Raw genomic sequence first — 18,671 nt, forward strand, 5'->3', positions numbered from 1 at the left:
GCCCCGCCCCATCAAAAAATGAGGTCTAGTGGCACAGTGTTTATGGAAGTAAATATTGTCCCACGTGTACGGGCTCATTTTTTTTTTTTTTATCATCCCATATCGACAGAGTAGCAAGGTGTGAGGAGGTATAAATTATTTGGGAGGCGACGTTCCTCATTTCATTTTCTGGAGATGTCTACTAAATATGACGTCACGTCATTGCCGCGCGTAATAAATCACTTGTCTGTGCGGGAAAATTGCCTCCACCCACCCCACCCAAAAACAACAAATCAGATGTCAACAAACGGACAGAGTTGTACCGCTAACATACAACGATATACAATCAGTGAATAATGAAAAATCCCTCTCTCACAAATAATATATCATGAGTTACCCAAGTGATTATTTAGGCATCATAAAATTACGAGTGGATCCTCGGACTTCCACTTCCAATTCCGATTCATCTTGGTCATGATTCCTTTTCTATCTCTCTTCAAAAATGGCGTCATTCGCAGGGCCACAATGCCTTCTTTTGTGGTCTGCAACAGCCCCCTCACTGTCCTCGGCGGATATTCCCCCCGGTTCTATCTCGCTTCCATGAAATGACCTCATATGGCAGCCATTCCCTTCGATATGTTTTATGTGTAGAGGGATAGAGTTCTGTTCGTATCCGTGCAGATGTCATCCAAGCTTGTTAACACTTGAAGGTGTTTTGTTGGCCGAGCAAAAAAACCAAAGTCGCGCTTCCCGTCCACTTGAATTAGTCACACAAAAGGAAATGACTTCATCCACCGTATCCGGTGGCCGTCAGTGTTAATAACACTTCACGCAAACCTGATGACCGCTCGCAAAGTCATCACCTAAACATCCTCACGACAGAATCCTTGTTGGGATTATTGCGGCAACCCAACAGCCACCGGGAAATTGGCCGCAACAACGGAAGACGCCGACTGTATCTCAAGAAGAGCTTTTGCTAAAAGTTGAATGCTTGGTTGAGCAATGAGGTCCGTTTCCGCCCTACATTCCGTGTTCCAAACAAATGTCTTCATGCTGTTAGCATTGCGCGATTATGGTTAGCTTGTTACGCTAAATAAATAAATAAAAAAGATTTGTATCAAATGTTTGGAAGGGGCACAAATGAAACAATGTGAGCAAAGACCAGTCTCGCTTATCTTGAATGAAAGAGCAACTTCGACAACGGATGTTCAACTGAAAAGTAACAGACTGAAATCGCTTTATGGCGCCTGTTTCGATGGTTTGTTATTAACAGCGGTTAACTTTTTGGGATTTCTGAGTCAACACATGACATTTTGGTGCAAATCCAGAAAAAGTAGGGGTATTATTTTTGCCGTTGATTCTCAAGGGAAAAGGTTTACTCGTCCCCAGAATCCAAAATGGCAGCTATTAAGTTTGCCATATCAATGTTGACTTGCAGGATGTTAGCTTTTAATGAAATGCGATGACTTCACTGGCTTTTTGCGCTACTGCACACAGACCTGTCTCAAGCATTTTAGGTGGCTTCCACATCAAAAACGTTTTTTTTTTTTTTTTTACTGTTTGCAAAAACTGCCACTATTTTTTTTTTTAAATCACTATTTTAGTGGGGGTGGTACGGTGGTACGGTTCGATTCCGGCTCTGACCTTCCTGTGTGGAGTTTGCATGTTCTGTAACAGTAACCCCTTGTACTTGCGGTACTTTTTGCACATTTAAGAATTTTAAAGCAGTGCCCCAAATGAAGAGGCAAGACCCCGTGAAATGTCATTAAAATGACCAAGACGATAGTTCTTTTATATGTGACGGGATATCTTTGCTTTTTATTCGCAATTCAACCACGCCGGAGGTCCGCACTCCCCGCGGTGTTCTTTTCCAAGAAACTTGGAATACAGGCTGCTATCTTCTGACGATGAGAAGTTTTGCGAGGGAGTGTCGCGGTGGCCTTCGTTTCACATATTGCAAACATATGCAAACTCCAAACTCCCAAAATCATCTTTGGTTTCCAAGCTGGATTTTGAATTTGGTGCTGAGCCAGTTCCTTTGTTTACGTTTGACTCCTCTAAGTCGTCCCTTTTCGTTGGGCACTTGAATGTAGGTCAGCAGAGCCCAATGTAACATTCTTCCACGCAGGACAGCTGTAATAATAATGAGGAAGAAATTTGGCACCAGCGGTTGATCAAAGCAATCATGCGGGCCGTTGAAGTCATGCTGTAAAAGACCCCAAAAAACCTGAGAAGCCGCTGCTTCTTATCAACAAGACGCGTTTAAACCCCCTCCCGCGCCCACAAAAATTGCCTCTGACTCTGCCCCGACCACAATACAAACTCAGATTTCTCCCCATTTGCCTTCTCATGCTTTCTTGCTTTTGCCTCCTCAGCACTCCTCAGCGTTTTCACGAGCGCGATCATCATTATGGGCTGCTTCCGCTAACCCCGGTCGAAGCCCTTCCCGTCTTGTGACTTGTGTTGACATTAGCATCCTTGGCGGATGCGGTCTTCACAAGGACCACAAAAACAATCAATTCTCATAAATTCAAACAACTTACAGTCTCCTTTCTTGTTATTTTCTCTTATTTCATCATCTTTTCATTCTCAAAAGTGTGCCTTTGGGTGCATGCTGAAAGAGTCCAGCAGCAAAACGTCTGCTACTCAACAAGCATTGTAGTTTATACCGCTTGTCATAGTTCTGACCTTTTTCAGTGTATCGAAGCGCAAACTTCAAGAAAGCAATGAAATCGTGTTTTGCTCGATAAAGCTAGTATTTTCAGATTCTAAATATCCCGTGGTTCCTACAAGATTAGACTTTTTACACAGCAACATTAGAGACAATCTCCCCCCCCCCCCAAAAAAAAAAAAAATAATCCCCCCATGGCCAAATCTGGGGATTTGGAATTAAATTTTTAGTATTTCACAAAAATTTCAGTGAAGGACCATCAGAAATGGTTTCACACAAAACCTCAGTATACCTTATGACTACGCTATTCGGGGATCACCAATGAACGGCTATTTTTCTTTTTCTTGAGCTTTAATGCAACATTTATTTCAAAACTAGAATAACCCCAACAAGAGGATGTAAAAAACAGAAAACTACGCTGTTCGGGGATCACCAATGAACTGCGGGCTATTTTTCTTTTTCTTGAGCTTTAATGCAACACTTATTTCAAAACTAGAATAACCCCAACAAGGGGATGTAAAAAACAAGAAATTGGACTTCATCATCACCATACGCATTATCACTTGAAGATGTTTTGTGGTTAACTTCTTTTTACACTTGCATGACAACGGAATTTTCCTGAAAATGCCTGCACATTTGAACTGTGGAACTGATCATGATTTCTATTTCCATCCAATTTTTTTTACGGCAACGGCAAGATCAGTATGAGTAATGCTGTTTTCATAGACTTTCCGGTGATGATTTCCATATTTGATGGTGCAGTTAAATACGTTTCTTAAGTACAGTCTTGTCGTCATTTCCTTCCATTTTGAGGTACTTTCCACTGTCCGCCTAATCTGTATTTTTTTCACCTTCTCACCTCGATCCAAACTCACCTCGGGATTGATGTTTTTGGCCGTCCCCGCCTGCGTGCTCGCGTCCAACAGCACCGCCAGCAGCAGCAGTCGGACCAGCAGTTTCAGCCTCCGCGGTGCCATCTCGTGACTCTCGAGTCAAAACTATTAGAAAGAGGTCGTTTTGTCTTTCAATTGGACGAAGTCTTCACGTCGTCAAAACATTCTTCAAAAAGAAACGGAGTAACAAAGGGAAAAAAAAAGAAAGAAAGAAAGCTGGAGGAATCCGGACGGCTACCAGCGCCTGTTACTTGTCCAATTATTTAAAGTTAGTTAACAACGACGGGCATTCTTCTCCCGTTTTAACTGAAGCTTTCGGAGACTACAGGAGGGGGGGGGGAAAAAGTCAGCTGTTTTGGTAGAAATGCTTAACTTGTGTCCCCTCTTTTTAGCCGCGTCCCCTTTTGCAGTCTTCCCCACGTAGACGTGGTGGTTAGTTTGCAACGCCCCCCACAGCCCGTTTAGAAAATGGCCGCCCACGAGCTCGCAGGACGTCATGAAATAATTGCACAACACGTTCAACGAACTTGTACCCAAGCACGCAAAGCGACAAAATAGTCATCGTTCCTTCGCCTTATTTTGTCCTGGAAGTATGTACCGAAACAATTATGACAAACGGACGTGACCAGTTTTCAAGCTCTGTTGAATTTAAAGCATATACATCGGTTTGATGTGTTTATAGTTTGTTACACGGAATCTGTTTCAAATCCACATTGTCGACAATGCATGGCCCTTTGAGCTCACCCGATTATTAAACTGAACATGAATACTTTACCACAAATGTAAACGTTGGAATTATTGAGACGCACTTTACGGTTGACTTAAAGGGAACATTTGCGCCATCTAACGCTCGCATTGTGCTAAAGTCCCGCCCCGACAACCAGTCTTGTAAAACAACCATTTGAACTTTTTACGGGAAAATCTTCACCGCTTAAAAGCACATAAAACCGCAACAATGAAAACATTTACATTCAGCAAAAAGGTGGTAAAAGTACTCGCATTTTATACTTATGTAGAATTATAGGTGTTTTATGTAAAAATATGATTGAACTCTTTTACCTAGAAGTACACATAACTGCCTATGAAATGTACTTAAGTCCAAAAGTAATTTAAAAAAATAATAATTATTACGAATATACAATACTCGTTTTAATAACTTGCCACAAAAAAACTGCGCACAAAATATTTTCTCTTTGTAACCCACAAACTGAAAAGCGTTTATCCATCATTATATTCTGTTTTTGTTTAGGTTTTACACAACGATGGTTTTTCACAGTGATGGATTGAACTTAATCAAAATGTGTGTTCAAATGTGAGATCATCAAAAATAAAGATGATGGTTCTTTTTCCTTCTGTTCCCATCTATTTTTTTCTTTTTAATACAGAGATAATGAGTGTAGGGTTTACAACAAACATAAACGTTTATCGTCTTTTTAGCTTGTGCCACAGGTTACTTTTGCACCAAACAACATTCATATTGTTCATGTCCTCAGTAGATTCACAGATGCCGCAGATGTGCTTCGGGTTACTTCACAATGCATTCTTGTACCGTGTATGAATCAGAACATCGGAGACAATTGACATAATATACCACACGGAGAGGCATGGATATTGTTGGTCCGGTTTGTTATTGCAAAGTGACGCTCTTTCTGAAGGAAGTCTCTTTTGCTTGAGCCTCTTGGTCATAGGTCAGATTTTAATACCATACCTGAGGTAGACGTTACCTTTCAGTGGCGAGTAGAAAGCGGAACCAGATTTGACGTACAACATTGAAACACGCTTAGTTAACAAGTCTTGTCACGGCAATTACTGACAACAGATTTACTTGAATAATTGGATTTGTGGGACATATAGTAAGTCTGTTTTCGCAAGAAGACCAAACCCACTGACTCACAACTTTCACATACAAACATGACTGTGACTATCAAATTGACAGGCTACATGAAATGCAGTAAGGAAGCGGTATTCGGTCATTCAAAGGGAGTCGAGCTCATTCATCTCCCGCTTCATTGGGAGCGCCCTTTTCCAGCTCCGGCTGTAAAGGAGATTTTGCAGACTCGTTCGTTTCCTGGCTGGCAGGAGCGGTATCATCGGTTGACCCAGGACTGGCGTTGAGGAAAGCTTGGTACTGGTTCCAGAAACCCGCAGCACTTGTGGAGGCCGGAATGGTCAAGGAACCTATTGATGTCGAAGACTGAGCTTTGTCGGCACATGATCGACTACTTCGGGCTAAAGGGCGCGTTGCTTTGGTTACGACACCATGGTGCTTCATATGCCCCTGGCATAACAAAATAAAACAAGAGCATCAGCCTCACTTTAAAAAAAAAAAAAAACAGGGACTGGACTACAATCATGAAACAGGAAATCTGATCGGATTCTTTCCAATTTAGTGGGCACGCAACCATTTTGGAGGATCTTGAAGGGGTGATCAAAGTACACTCTGCATGCCTCCCATGGAGGTATTACAGCTATTACAATGATATCTCATCATCTATCCATCCATGTTCTGCACCGCTTGTCCTCATAGGAGTGAGCTGGAGCCAAACCGCCAGCCAAGATGCCGCGGTACAAAAAATTGTATTGACATTACATACATAACGTACAGTACAATCGATAGTTTGTGAATGTATGCGCTTACCTACTTCCACGTTAATGAAAATGTAACTGAAGTAATCCTTATATTTGCACGGATGTCACCCTTTCAATTTGTTCTTTTGGCTCAGCACCCATACATGTTGATCGAATCATTCGCCATACCGTGTTGATGCTCAAAAAAAACGTTTTCCTACCTTTAGTCCGCTGCGACTAGCGTATGCTTTTCCACATTCGGCACAGCAGTAGGTCTTCTTCTCGGGGCGAGCTATCGGAGACGGGAGAGTTGGGGCAAGGCTGAGAGGAACGGAAACCTCCGCTGCTTCATTCGGGGTGGATCCGATCATCTTATTCACGCCATCGATTGGGTTGTCTCTCTCATATAAGTCAAAATCAAAATTCTGACCTGCCTCCCTTGCGAAAGTGGGAGCCCTATTTGCATCACTCCCTTGACTACCGTTTGCGCTTTCTGAGGCTGACATCATTTTGGGGTGCTCCTCAGGCATTTTTGCTGGCGTGGGCGTTGGTGGCGTACAAAACTGATCTCGGTCTTCTTCCCTAGGTTCAGGTGAGTGGACCCCGGAGGAGGCCAAGCCTGGATCCGGGGCTGGAGTGTCGACAGCGGTGGGAAGCTCTTGGTTCTGCGTTGAAGGAGAAATTGTACTTGGACAGCTATAAGCAAAGGGGGCACAATTTGCAGGTGTGCTTTGTCGATCCTGCGGATTTGATCTGGGGATAACGGCCGCATCAGAAAATGAGGATGTTTCGGCGCAGTCCACGGCCATGACATCATGTGATGCAGCGGTTTGGGCAATGGGTGAAAGTGATTTGGAGAAGGGGTCCCTGGCGGCTTGCTCAATTCGGTCGTCTTTGTCAACCAGGGAAAATTCATCAAATTTGGTTTGCCGGGTGATTGGCGGTTGGGCGCTTGCACAGAGGAAAGGAGGGTCATCCGTGGTTGCTGGTGGAGTTCGTGTTGTAGTATTCATGAAGGGGTCTGGGCTAAGATCAGTGGGGGGGTTGAGGTCTGGGCTCGAGGACACAGATTTGGTACCAGGTGCGGTGTGTGGTACAAGTTTACTGTCAGAAATCGGACACGAGTGAGTTTCTGCATTTTCAAATTGCGAACTTGGGGATAGGCTCGTTGAGTTGCCCGGTTGAGACGTTTTACTGGAGTCATTCTTTTGTTCGCTGGTGTTGGATTCAGGTTGCGGCAAAGATTCGGCGTTGGATTGAGCCGTCATCTCGCAGGTAGAATCGTCAGCGCCTACCGGAGGCAGTTGACCGCCAAGATGCATACGGATGTGGTGTTGAAGGACGAGGGCATTGGTGAATTTCCGTTGGCAAAGTGGGCAAGAGTTGTGGACGCGAGCGTTGGGGGGCCGAGCATGATGGGTTGCCAGATGTGAGCGCAGGCTGCCTTTGGTTGAGAAGGATCTTCCACACAACTTGCACGGGAAAGGGCGTTCTCCAAGGTGCGTGGCTTGGTGGAGGCGCAGTGCCCTGGGGCAGCTCAGAACCCGAAGACACACGCCACATTGATTGCTGGCCAAATTGTTGGCTGCACCTGTCATGCTCAGTGCCGGCAGCAGCCCTCCTGCGATGGCATTTGCATTTGTGACACCCATGCCGAGGGCAGCCACCATCTGCCGGGTGAAGTTTGAAACGGATGTGGAAACCGGTGTCGAGGAGGGTGGAGCTGCCATGATGTAGGTGGTAGAAGTGCTGCTATTTGTGCAATTACTGTTCGTCAAACTTGCGAGAGAGGCCATGGCATTGCTCGAATGCACTTCCATCGTGGAGGTGGAAAGAGAGGAAGAAGTCCATGGAGAAGTTGACGGAGGCGTCTTTTCCAGCTTCTCCACCAGCCTCTGCAACTTGGAAGTTTCCGATGTCGGAATCGAGACAGCGATGGAGGACGGTACAGTGGTCGCAGGTTTATGAAAGGGAGCGAAAGGGAAAGTGATTTGCGGAAAGCTGGAAGGAGCCGGTTGGTGGGAGCCCGGATTCGAAGGTAACGAGTTGCAGAGCAACCCCAAAGCTGGGTGCAGTGTCGAGTGTGTGACACTTGAGGTAGAGCTGGAGGAACCGGATGGGAAAAGAAGCTTCGGCAGGTGGGCCAGCTGGGAGTAAGCGGCGGGAGAAAGCATGGGAGCTTGAGGGGGGGTGTTTTCATCAGCGTTATTTGAGTGCTTTGAACCCTTGGGCAAGCCTGGAATGGCGGACGGTGAAGATGACGTCGGATTTGAAAGTAAGGAGGTGGCTAGTGAAGATGACGGGGCTGAGGAGGTGGAAGGGGATGAGTAAGATGAGCCGGAGGCAATGGAGACTGCAGCTGCTACAGCTGCCGCCCTATTAAGTTGAAGCAAGGAATGCGAAATCAAGGCTAGATCCACACTTGGAGGCAGGGGGAGCGTGCAAGGGGTGGACCCCCCCGATGCCCCTAATGGGAACCCGGTATTGGCACCGCTGACCTCCATGTCATTGCCACATATGTCATCCTCAGGCCTGCTTTTCGGCTTCTTCTCCGATATCTTCAAAGCACTATTGCCGCAACCAACGCTACTCATCTGACTCATATCGGTGGAGCCGGCGGGCCGCAAAGCTACGCCAAACAAAGATGGCGGAAGGAGTGAAAGCGAGAGCTCCGGGTTTTGCTCACGGTGGCGTAAGAAATGCACTTTGAGGTTTCCCCTGGTGGTGAAGCGACTGAGGCACACGGGACACTGATAGGGCCGCTCCCCAGTATGCGAACGCAGATGTATCTGCAGGGCTGAGTCCCCACTAAAAATCTTGCCACAAAAACGGCAAGCATGCTGGAGCCGGCTCGTACTGCTAGCGGAAGTGGTCGATGAAGGGTTCGCGGTTCCGGAGAGAGATTGCAAAGCATATTGGGCATTTGGGGATACCGAAGAGAGGGACGCATTTAGGTAGGACTTGCCGCAGTGCTCACTCATTGAGATGTCATTTGGGGATTTCTCATTGAAATAGCGGTTCGGTAGAGCCAAGGATAAAGCGAGTGGATAGGCGGAGGAAGTCATGGCGGCGGTTGAAGATGCGGATTGGTCTGAAGATTGCGTGCTCACTCTCAGGTAACTATTGTCCCCCGGACCGGCACCCGCGCTTTCCATCTGGGGCTTGCATGTTTGCAGGATTTGAGACAAGGCATTGTTTGATTTGGAAGTTTTGTTGGCCACCTGAGAGGGAAGTAAGGTCGAAAAACATGCCAGGAGAGGAGCGACAGTTGTGGAAGGCTGGGTAGCGGTGGTTTGGGTCGTTGGGCTGCTGGCCCTTTTATCTTCCAGACACAGTTGAGGTAAGGATGGGAGAAGATGTTGAGTTGGTGTGTCTATCGAGTAAGACGCCCCACCCAAACGAAGTACCTGTCTGCAGATCTCCTCTGTTATTTGCATCTGATTGATCTGCCTCTGCTGAAGCACCCGAAGCTCCTCCAATATCAGCGCCAGACTCAACTGGGCACGTGTGGGAGCAGCTGAGGCGGACGCCACTCCTGGACTCGGTGTGGGAGTAACAGGACTCGGGGGACCCTCGGGCACACGGCTGGGGCTTCCGGGTTGTGGAGGGCACATGGAGGCAGAAGATGATGTGGATGAGGACGTGGTAGTGGCTGACAAGCCCAATTTGGGAGAGGCCATGGGGACGCCCCCTGACAGGTTCGAAGAGGCCACTTGCAGAAGATTTGGGTTTACAAGCCAAAAGTCCAGGGGCAGGTGGGTGTAGATTTGAAGAAGACGGGTCTAAGTACGTGAAGTCAAGCGTGTGGGGGGACGGGTGGTATTTGAGGGCCTGGTAGACGGACCGGTTTGAGGAGAATGAATATTCTGGTTCCTGTGCATCTAGAGAGTCGATCCGGGAGGCCTTCTTGGGAGGGGAGTGGGAATGTGAACCACCTGCTGGGTGCCTTGAGAGAAGAAAAGATGACGAGCAAGAGGGAGGATCTGGGTGGAATGGATATGACTTCACTGCCAAAGAGTCACCTGGCAAAAGTAAAACAAGATGTCAGCGTTTGCACAGTTTACAGTCTTAGAAAACACACACACATAAACAGGCTTACACACACAAGCTGTCTTTGCTGTATGTCTTGTAAGTTCAAAGGGGTCGTTGGGTTATATTAGCCACCGTATTTTTTTGTCAAAAGTTTTTTTTCCACTACCCTACAGACTACAGTCGCATTCCTGATATAGTTTAAGGACGAGCAGAAAGGCCGAAAAAGAGGAGGTGGCATGCAAAGAAAACAACAACATCCCGGCAGACAAATGACTCACAGACCAACAGGAATCTTACTTTGCCCAAAAAGACTCAAGAGACAGATGTGAAGGCACACGACCACATCAACAGTCATAAGTCTACTGTAGATGCAAAAAGCACTTCGCATGCAAGTGGAGCACTTATGTTGCTGCACACAAACATTCTACACGCACTTCTTCATGAGCATGTTTGTGCTTCAGTGCCCCTTATTTTGAGCGCCAAAAAAAAAAAAAAAAAATTAAGGAGCTTTGATCGGAATGCAGTTCCAACACCACCATAACCTGAAAATACAATTTTAAGCTCACATAACACATTGGTTAAAAGATTCTCTCATTCCTTTTTGTATTCGCTTAAACAATAATTGAACAAAATATCATCCTCAACTTCTGATTCCCCAAAATCCATCAATCTATTGTCCGTATGTAATAATATGATGAGACGATTAAACATTTATTTGGTTTTAACATCATCATGGCCCCCTGGGTGAACCCGGAACTATTTGACCGCCCTGATGTAAGGGATAGTTTTTATCGGCAGTCTTCCTTAAGTGTGGAATTGTTTGCATTATTATAGCACATTAACATGCGGCAACCAGCAGAGATGGTGGTGAGTAAATCTGAATGAGCTTGTCCTAATATATATATATATATATATATATATATATATATTGTGTATAGATAGATAGACATGCACACACATAGTTATAGAAAACATGACCTAGTCCTTCCCTCATCAGGAGAAGTGGTCAGCAAATTTATCTATCCATCCATCTTATTGTTGTTTCACTCAGCTGAGAATCCTTTTTCACACACACACACACACACACACACACACACACACACACACACACACACACACACGCGCACACACACATCTTACTTGTTCATTTTCTACTTGGCATTCAAAAGGTGAGCCGAGACTCATTGCCCTCTCTTGAGTAAATTCTAATCGTGGATGATCCAGACAAAAAAACAAATCAAAATGCGTGCACATAACGGATGCACATAAACGGAGCCTGGATTTTCAGTGCGAGTTTAGTTTGACCCAAGAGAACCACTTGCTTAGGTGGGCGCGAATAAAATGTTCCTTCATGCCAGTGCAATTGTAACAAAGGTCTTTGAGACGCCGATCGAAAGGAGTGTGGCGATTGTCACGATTCGGCGCAATCATTTTCCGAGGGAGACCCTGGGAAACAAGGCGCTTGAAACGAGGTGGAATTTGCAACAATGGCGTTGAGAGAGAGCACAGCTGAATGAGCATCGCCTCCTCCTCCTCCCGCACATGATGCCAGCGAGTGGAGGCACAATGCTCCCCTTTCACCCTCACGCCGACATGTTTAACACGTGGACAGAGGTACACAGGCGGAAGAAAGAAAACCCGCATGACGAGGAGTCAAGTTATTCACAAACAAGGTCACAATGAACACGGCTTTTACGAAAGGAAACCCGATGTTTTTTTTTTTTATTCCGACCAAGTCCAAGCCGCTGAGCTCATCTCTCCGACCCAGACTATGTGATCGCGCCGAGCTACACCAACCGATGATTTAAGTACCGTACGACATAAACCGTTGCGCAATTTGGCAAAAAGAGACTACGAGTCCGTCCACGATGCCAGCGAGATCCCGTCGTGCCATCTCGCCGACCCCACGACGGCACGGCAGCGGGCCGTGCAATGTCCGTCGTAAACACGCGCACAAATATGTATGGCAGCCAAATGCGCGCTCCCGCTACTGTACGAGCACCTGTTGCACGCCGCGCGCGCGCCCCCACATCATAACAAGTTATGATTCATAAAATATTATGACCGGAAAAAAAAGGTCCCGGATGTGCACCCCACCCCCACCATATAGGCCACAGCAGGCGACACATCTTTTTGTTCGCGATGCAAAAATAACTTACCATGTTTGAAAGGATGATTTTGGTTGCGGAATAATAAAAAGGGAGAAGAGACTCCGGAGCTCGGGTGATCGACGCCTCCTCTCAGACGGGACACTGGCGCACTATTTCCCTATTCACCACATGGGGATGCGCAGTAGGATAGCCGCATTTCCCCCTCAATTATTTATCTCCCTCACTAATCGCTTTTCTTTATTTGCTGACAAATAAACAGTTCTTCTTGAGTGTGCTGCGGTGACACATGGGCGGGCATGGCGGTGCGGATGGACTCGATAAAGAGGGGGAGGCTTGTTTTCTTGTTTGTCTTTGTACGTCTCGCAGCCTGTCTGCGCTCTCTGCGGTACCGGCTTGTCTGTCTGTCTGTCTGACTGTCTGTCCGTTATAATTAATGACCCTCACCGCCAGACGGTCCTCTGGGAAACAGTGACCACGGTTACCTCCTTATTGGCTCTCAGAGTGCGTCTCACAGGCAAGCAAACGCACACGCGCGCGCACACACGCGCAGGCACCCGTCAAAAAAAAATGGACGGCTTGGAACAGGTCAGTTGTAAAAGATTCGGACTGGGATGAGATTCCAAATCATCGCGTTAATGTATTTGAAAGTATAATACAGTACAAATGGGAAGTACAACAAAGTATGTCTTCTTAGACTTGTTACCTGTTTCAAAATTTTTAGATTCACGAATCTGTTACGCGTTTGTCAACGCATAAAGCGGAAACAAGTGTGATGTGTGAACTCAGTAGGACGAAAGGGGGAGAAAAAAAACGTCTCTTAGACCTAAAATGCCGCTAGATGTCGCTCAAAAACAACGATTAAAATAAATAAAATATATTCGGTTTTCACGAGAGGCTGCTCAAGCCGCCTCCAACTACATGCAACTGAAAAAGTGAGGCCTTTGCCTGGAACGAGCGATGAAAAGACATTTATGACAACCCTTACCCAGTAAACTTGCGAAGTCATTTGACCTTCCCCAAACCTTCGAATGCACATTTACAACTGTTCAGCGTTTCAGTTTTTTGGGGAATTACTTGCTGTTTTACAACAAAGGGCCTTGGCTTCATCTTGGAAGTTTCACCCGAAAGCCTAGCAACCTTTTGTGAGCACTGTATACTTTGTATGACGGAACAAATCAACATTGTACTTTCTGAACCGTTTCTGGGCCTCCTCCCATCTCGCTGTCACGTGACTGCACGGAACCCAGTGCAGTGGTTAAACGAGACACGAAAGGAGGTCGGGGTGAATCCGTCGGGATTAGATACGGGTCAGCATAGTTCGCACCTTGAGCAGATCGATGGCCACCCACTGCAAACACCGACACACCTACAGGTGAGAACCTCTCTGTTTCTTTTTAAAAAATTTCCCACATACTTACACATTTTATAAACTGCTGTTGGTATAACGTGTGACTGATTGTGTTTGCGGTTGGGCATGCAACAGCTGACAGTAAATCGGGTCTACAAGCTGTCAAGGATGATCTCTTGATCCCTATGTTGCAGTCAACCACTTAAGACTCTGCCGGTGTCAGTGTTTCAACCCTTGCTTTATAGAATGCATGCCGACGATGCCCTTTCTTCCTATACTTTACTGAATTTTGTGTTTCAGGGCAGAGGTTTAGCGAAGTATTTTACTTGGTATTTATAGCACGTTGTTGAAATGATTATCGGAGTTCACCGTTGCAGCGAAAAGCCAGCTCAACTCTGGCTTATGAATGGCCACGTGAGCTCTCAGCATTGGTGGCAAGTCATGACATGAATTTTTCGGATGAATTTTTACTTTTACATTTGAAAACTGACATTGGTGCTTTCCACGCGTTACTTTCGTCACAGATGGCCCGATACAAAAACAAAGAGAAAAAGTCAATCACGGCTGAGATCCCGATTGGGATCTTTGCGTCTAATGAAGCGGAACAAAAGATGGATTGGTGCAGGGACATCACTAGGTTTTGTTTTGTGGACAGAAGGGGCCTTAAAGATTGTTCAATGATGTTTTAATTAAATTGTAAAAGAAATATAAAAATAGTAGTCATGAAAATATCTGGGGAGGGCTAATTTGATGTTATCTCTTGGCTGTCTCCACTTTCTAATAATTACCTTCATTAATAACATTTCAAGTATAGTATTACAAATCTTGAAGTAGAAAGAAGTGGATAATGATAGCAAAAGGCGTCCTGAAGAAAAAGGGAAACCCACAGATTTCTGATCATGTTTACGAGAATTACGAGGAATTCTGTGTATATTTCAAAATCATTGTCTGGCCACTTTGTATTGAACTTTTGGAACTTTTTGTCCCCCCCCAAAAAAATAATTTAGGGTAGTTCTTATTAGGAACATTTTCGAGGAGCTTCAGCCCCCTAAAATAGGCCACTGGATTGCGGTGACATGGAGAAACGTAAACCACAGAACGGTAAAGATGGCAGCCTATTTGGAGAAGCAAGATATTCCCCATCCATGGCCTTATTTAAGAGATTTGTTTGGTACAGTATTGTCAGCTACAAAAGTGATTCATGGGAAATGTGGTGTATCTTGTGCCAGCATCAAAACCACAAGCGTCTTGTAATAAAAAAATTCTTTGTCTAATCAGAAAAAAGTTTTCATACTAGCTAATGCTAGTCGCTAAATTAGGATTTTTTTTCTTTATTATTACTCAGTTCAGAACATTCGCAAAGGTGATGTTGGCCACCTGCGGTTCCAAATGTAACAACGACAATTTAGGTCTCCTTCTATTTTACCACTATCATGACTGATGTGCTTCATTTTTTTTCTTACTGCGTTGTTAGTTCACTTTAGGAACTTGACAAGCATCGCCTCACAATGGAATCCGCGACGGAAGAGTTGACCTGCTCTGTCTGCAAAGATAACTTCAGCCAGTGCCACCCGCTTCCCTGCGGTCACAGCTTCTGTCCTGCCTGTGTCCGAGAGGCCTGGACCACCCACGGTGAGGGCAAAGGTCATTTCACCTGCCCTCAGTGCGTGGAGGAGCACGGCGAAGTGCTGTGCGACTGCTGCTCCCCGGAGGCGGACGAAGGGCTGGTGCACCTGGCTGTCAAAACGTGCCTGCGGTGCGAAGTGTCTCTATGTGCGGAACACCTCCGGCACCACCTGGAAAGACCCGCGTTTAGCACCCACTTGTTGGTGAATCCGCTGGGCCAACTGTCTCAGCGAAAGTGCCCCGCACACACGGAGCTATTGCGCTACTACTGCGCCGACGAGAGGGTTTACGTGTGCTGCGACTGTCTGCTGGAGGGAAGCCACGTCCAGCATAACATCAAGGGCCTAAGACAGGTGGAAGAGGATCTGAAGGTTCGTTTTGTTGGCGTTACCCTTTGCTTCGGAAATTATGTCTCTCAAAGACGTGTGTTTTTTTTAGGTGATTCTCCAGACGCTGCTCGGAAAGTCAGAGGAGAAAGTCAAGAACGGAGAGGAAATCCTCCAAGAGTATGCCAACGTTGATTCCACCGTTGCGGTGAGTCATAACGACGCAGCGGCAACGGATGTTTCGACCCGAGTTGGAGTGCACCGGTGACAAAAATGACGATTACAGATCACACTGAAAGCCACCCAACTTGGATGTGGGCTTTACACAGTGACTCGCTACACTATATACAAAACCTTTGAACTTTGTGTCATGGCATTTGTTATGTTGAGGGGACCTTCTGTTTTTCTCAGTTCAAACACTTTGGAAAAGGTCTCAGGTTAAATGATTGATAAAAGCCGTGATGCGGCAAAGATGCCAAAGCGTCACGAGAAGCTCACCGCACACTTTGCACCAAGTCAGATTGCTCTGGTATCATCCCCGTTCTTTACGTAAAAGTTCAGATCCGCGTTCTTAACTAGGACTGTCTGATGGAGGAAAATACCCAAGTGGAGCGCCTGGGCTCGGAGCTGCAGGTCCAAGTGGAGAAACTGGTGGCGGGGCTCATGGAGCTCACCAAGAAGGACAGACAGCACATCATCGAGCGTGTGCACGAAGACTGTTCCAAAGTGAGAGAGGACGTGAGCCAGACGATGAGCATCCAGCACTACTTGACCTCGCTGCTCGCAGAAACCGACCCCTTCCTGCTCATCTGGGTAAGATCACAATCGCAATCGCTCCGTAAGACGGCGGGGGGCTGCCGTTGACCGTGATGCAGTTTTCAAAATGGTGGAACTTTGTTTTCTCCTCTTTTAATGAATACAATTAAATAAGTAGACAGCAACAAGAGGTTTTGCTAACGTGTATTTTTTTTTGCCCGAATAACGTAAGAATGCACGGTGCTACAAACATCCATTTAGCAGGCCGATCCTACTTGCACAGTCAAATATTTCCCCAGTGGCATGATGTGCAAAATATCTTTCGAATGCTGTCAGTTGTGTCGAAATGTCCAGCTTGGCCACAATACTAATCGCAGTGTTGCTTTGATTGTGTATTCCACTTTCCGCAGGCTTTTCAGTCTGACGACACAAAGTAAGTCAATGGCACCAAAGTGTCTCGGGTCTTCTTTTCTTTGTATGTACTCGCAACAACCACAAGATTATTGATCCAACATGGTAATATTGAGAAAAAAAAGTCTTTGATGTGATACCGATGCTGTGTTTTGATAGTAATCTAACATTCAGCAATTCAACCCCCCCCCAAAAAAAAAAAAAAACACAGAACAGCATTGAAAATGTAATACAGTCCAGGTGTCTTATGTCCTTCCAGTGAGACGTGTGTGTTCTTGCTTTGTAGGTTACTCGCTGACCTTAGTAGTCCCCTTTTCACACCAGAACCTGTCAGCTTGGACAGGAAGCACATTTTGGAGGAGATGGAGGGCAAGTATCGAGAATTTATCACCGCCACCCTCCGCTGCCTCAGCGAGCTCAAGAGGGAGCTCTGTGAGTAAATGCGCCGCAATATTGTTCTTGGGTGTAAAAAAAAAAAACATATGCAAGTATGCACATCGATGATTAATTACAGTTTTCAACGAGCCTAACATGTAGCACGGTTTTGGAATGTGGGAGGAAGGTCACGAAAAACGAAACAATAAACAAACGCAGTTAACAGTATTGGCCGAGAGCCAAAGGTAAACCGTTTTTCTCCTCCTGACCGCAGTGACAAGTCATCTGACTCTGGACACCAACACATCTCATCCTCTTCTGAGCATCTCCGATGACCTGCGATCGGTCACCAGGGTCAAAACACGTCTGCCCTGCGCAGCTCACCCGGAACGCTTCGACCACTGGCCGCAGGTCCTCACACTTCAGAGTTTCTCGGCCGGGACTCATTACTGGGAGCTAGAAGCCGAAGGATTCTGGGATATCGCTATCTGCTACAGGAGTATCGGAAGGAAGGGGAAGGAAGGAAATGCCTTTGGTAACAACGAGGTACGTGTGTGGAGGAATCGGAGTCACGCTTCGGCACGTGTCAAGAAAGCGCGAAAAGAAGTCACCGTTACGTTCCATTGTTGCTTTGCATTCGTTTTCATTTTGAACACACCTCCAACCTGTCTTGCCCGCTGTGCATTTGAGTTCAGGATTTTTGTTGACATTTGGAGTTGTTCACACAATGAAGCCTTCCAGTGCAGAGGTTCCACTGGGTAGCAGTTTCTGGAATATTCACAATTCGCTGATTCACCGATTTGTATTCTTTTTTTTTTTTTGACAGTTCAACCTACTCCATGCAGCAATTTGCAAAACTAAAACTTTTTTTTTTAACCAATTTCCATTTTTTGTACTCTTTTGAAACACGATAAGAGTTCACTAAATTCGTAATTTTTGTTTTTTGCTATTGGCAACAGGGCTTGGTCCCCATCGGAATCTTCTTTACCAATTGGTGTCACCGCAAAAGCTTCAACATTTTTCAAAATGCAGATGTGGTCCTCGAGCCAAGGAAAATAGATTCCTTAATTCTGGTCTTGTTCTCTATAAGTAAATAAAATCCATCCAATACATGAAATTAGAACTCAATTATACATGAAACCATCCATTAAAAAAAAACCATAGCACACTTTTTATGCAATCCAATTTTTTGTTTAACCAAATGTGTTTGTTTATTTTTTTTAAACTCCAGTTTTCCTGGAGTTTGACCCAGCAACATGACAGCAAACTGGCCGCTTGGCACGACGGCAAGAAAACGCGCCTGGCATACAAAATGACTGGCAAACGAGTTGCGGTCGCTGTGGACTACGGTGCGGGCACCGTCACCTTCTCTGACGTGGGACCATCGAACAACCTCACTCATGTCCACACTTTCTGCACCACCTTCACTGAACCGCTGTCCTTGGGCTTCGGACTTTATAAATCGGAGCTCAACAGCCATATTTCAATTGTCAAAGTCTGATGTGAGCGGCGGCCCGGTGGTTAGTGCGTCGACCTCACAGTGCAGAGGTACCGGGTTCTATCCCAGCTCCGGCC

At 45.9% G+C, this 18,671-nt stretch overlaps 3 protein-coding genes and 1 long non-coding RNA gene across 6 annotated transcripts in view; 2 read left to right on the forward strand and 2 right to left on the reverse strand.

Annotated features, from left to right (window-relative positions):
* mmp14b (matrix metallopeptidase 14b (membrane-inserted)) overlaps window positions 1-3,975 on the reverse strand; it is a 12,998-nt gene extending 9,023 nt beyond the window's left edge. Inside the window, exon 1 of the mRNA XM_019864819.1 lies at window positions 3,526-3,975. Coding sequence (XP_019720378.1) covers window positions 3,526-3,627 — 102 coding nt within the window. The 5' untranslated portion in view covers window positions 3,628-3,975. The remainder of the gene's footprint in view (window positions 1-3,525) is intronic.
* Window positions 1-6,769, forward strand: part of LOC109512812 (uncharacterized) — a 20,664-nt gene extending 13,895 nt beyond the window's left edge. Inside the window, exon 4 of one of the 2 annotated variants that reach the window (XR_002167595.1) lies at window positions 6,698-6,769. This is a non-coding gene — a long non-coding RNA (uncharacterized LOC109512812). Of the gene's footprint in view, window positions 1-2,354; window positions 3,001-6,697 lie in introns of those variants that run through there. The other variant, XR_002167596.1, reaches the window with a different exon arrangement.
* On the reverse strand, window positions 4,896-12,804 carry sall2 (spalt-like transcription factor 2). Of its 2 annotated transcripts, none has more exons than XM_019864816.1 (3): window positions 12,303-12,804; window positions 6,333-10,133; window positions 4,896-5,821 (listed from the first exon to the last, which is right to left on the reverse strand). In XM_019864816.1, exons 2-3 carry the CDS (start codon window positions 9,789-9,791, stop codon window positions 5,534-5,536), a joined length of 3,747 nt encoding a protein of 1,248 aa, XP_019720375.1. In that variant the 5' UTR covers window positions 9,792-10,133; window positions 12,303-12,804; the 3' UTR covers window positions 4,896-5,533. The 2 variants fall into 2 exon arrangements, with proteins under 2 accessions (XP_019720375.1, XP_019720377.1); XM_019864818.1 differs by lacking the exon at window positions 12,303-12,804 and adding an exon at window positions 11,284-12,290.
* Window positions 12,805-12,873: 69 nt separating this feature from the next.
* trim110 (tripartite motif containing 110) lies at window positions 12,874-18,671 on the forward strand. Its single transcript, XM_019864755.1, has 8 exons — window positions 12,874-13,626; window positions 15,077-15,599; window positions 15,667-15,762; window positions 16,134-16,367; window positions 16,721-16,743; window positions 17,008-17,153; window positions 17,371-17,642; window positions 18,328-18,671. Exons 2-8 carry the CDS (start codon window positions 15,111-15,113, stop codon window positions 18,595-18,597), a joined length of 1,530 nt encoding a protein of 509 aa, XP_019720314.1. The 5' UTR covers window positions 12,874-13,626; window positions 15,077-15,110; the 3' UTR covers window positions 18,598-18,671.

This window comes from Hippocampus comes, unplaced genomic scaffold (genome assembly GCF_001891065.2).
Source record: "Hippocampus comes isolate QL1 unplaced genomic scaffold, H_comes_QL1_v1.1 scaffold285, whole genome shotgun sequence".
In the NCBI taxonomy this organism is placed as follows: domain Eukaryota; kingdom Metazoa; phylum Chordata; class Actinopteri; order Syngnathiformes; family Syngnathidae; genus Hippocampus; species Hippocampus comes.

Coding starts and splice junctions, on each gene's coding strand:
- sall2 (XM_019864816.1), bottom strand. CDS start 9,791: ATGGCCTCTCCCAAATTGGGCTTGTCAGCCACTACCACGTCCTCATCC. Junction 5,822..6,332: donor CTAGTCGCAGCGGACTAAAG/GTAGGAAAACGT, acceptor TTGTTATGCCAG/GGGCATATGAAGCACCATGG.
- trim110 (XM_019864755.1), top strand. CDS start 15,111: ATGGAATCCGCGACGGAAGAGTTGACCTGCTCTGTCTGCAAAGATAAC. Junction 15,763..16,133: donor ACGTTGATTCCACCGTTGCG/GTGAGTCATAAC, acceptor GTTCTTAACTAG/GACTGTCTGATGGAGGAAAA. Junction 16,744..17,007: donor TTTCAGTCTGACGACACAAA/GTAAGTCAATGG, acceptor CTTGCTTTGTAG/GTTACTCGCTGACCTTAGTA.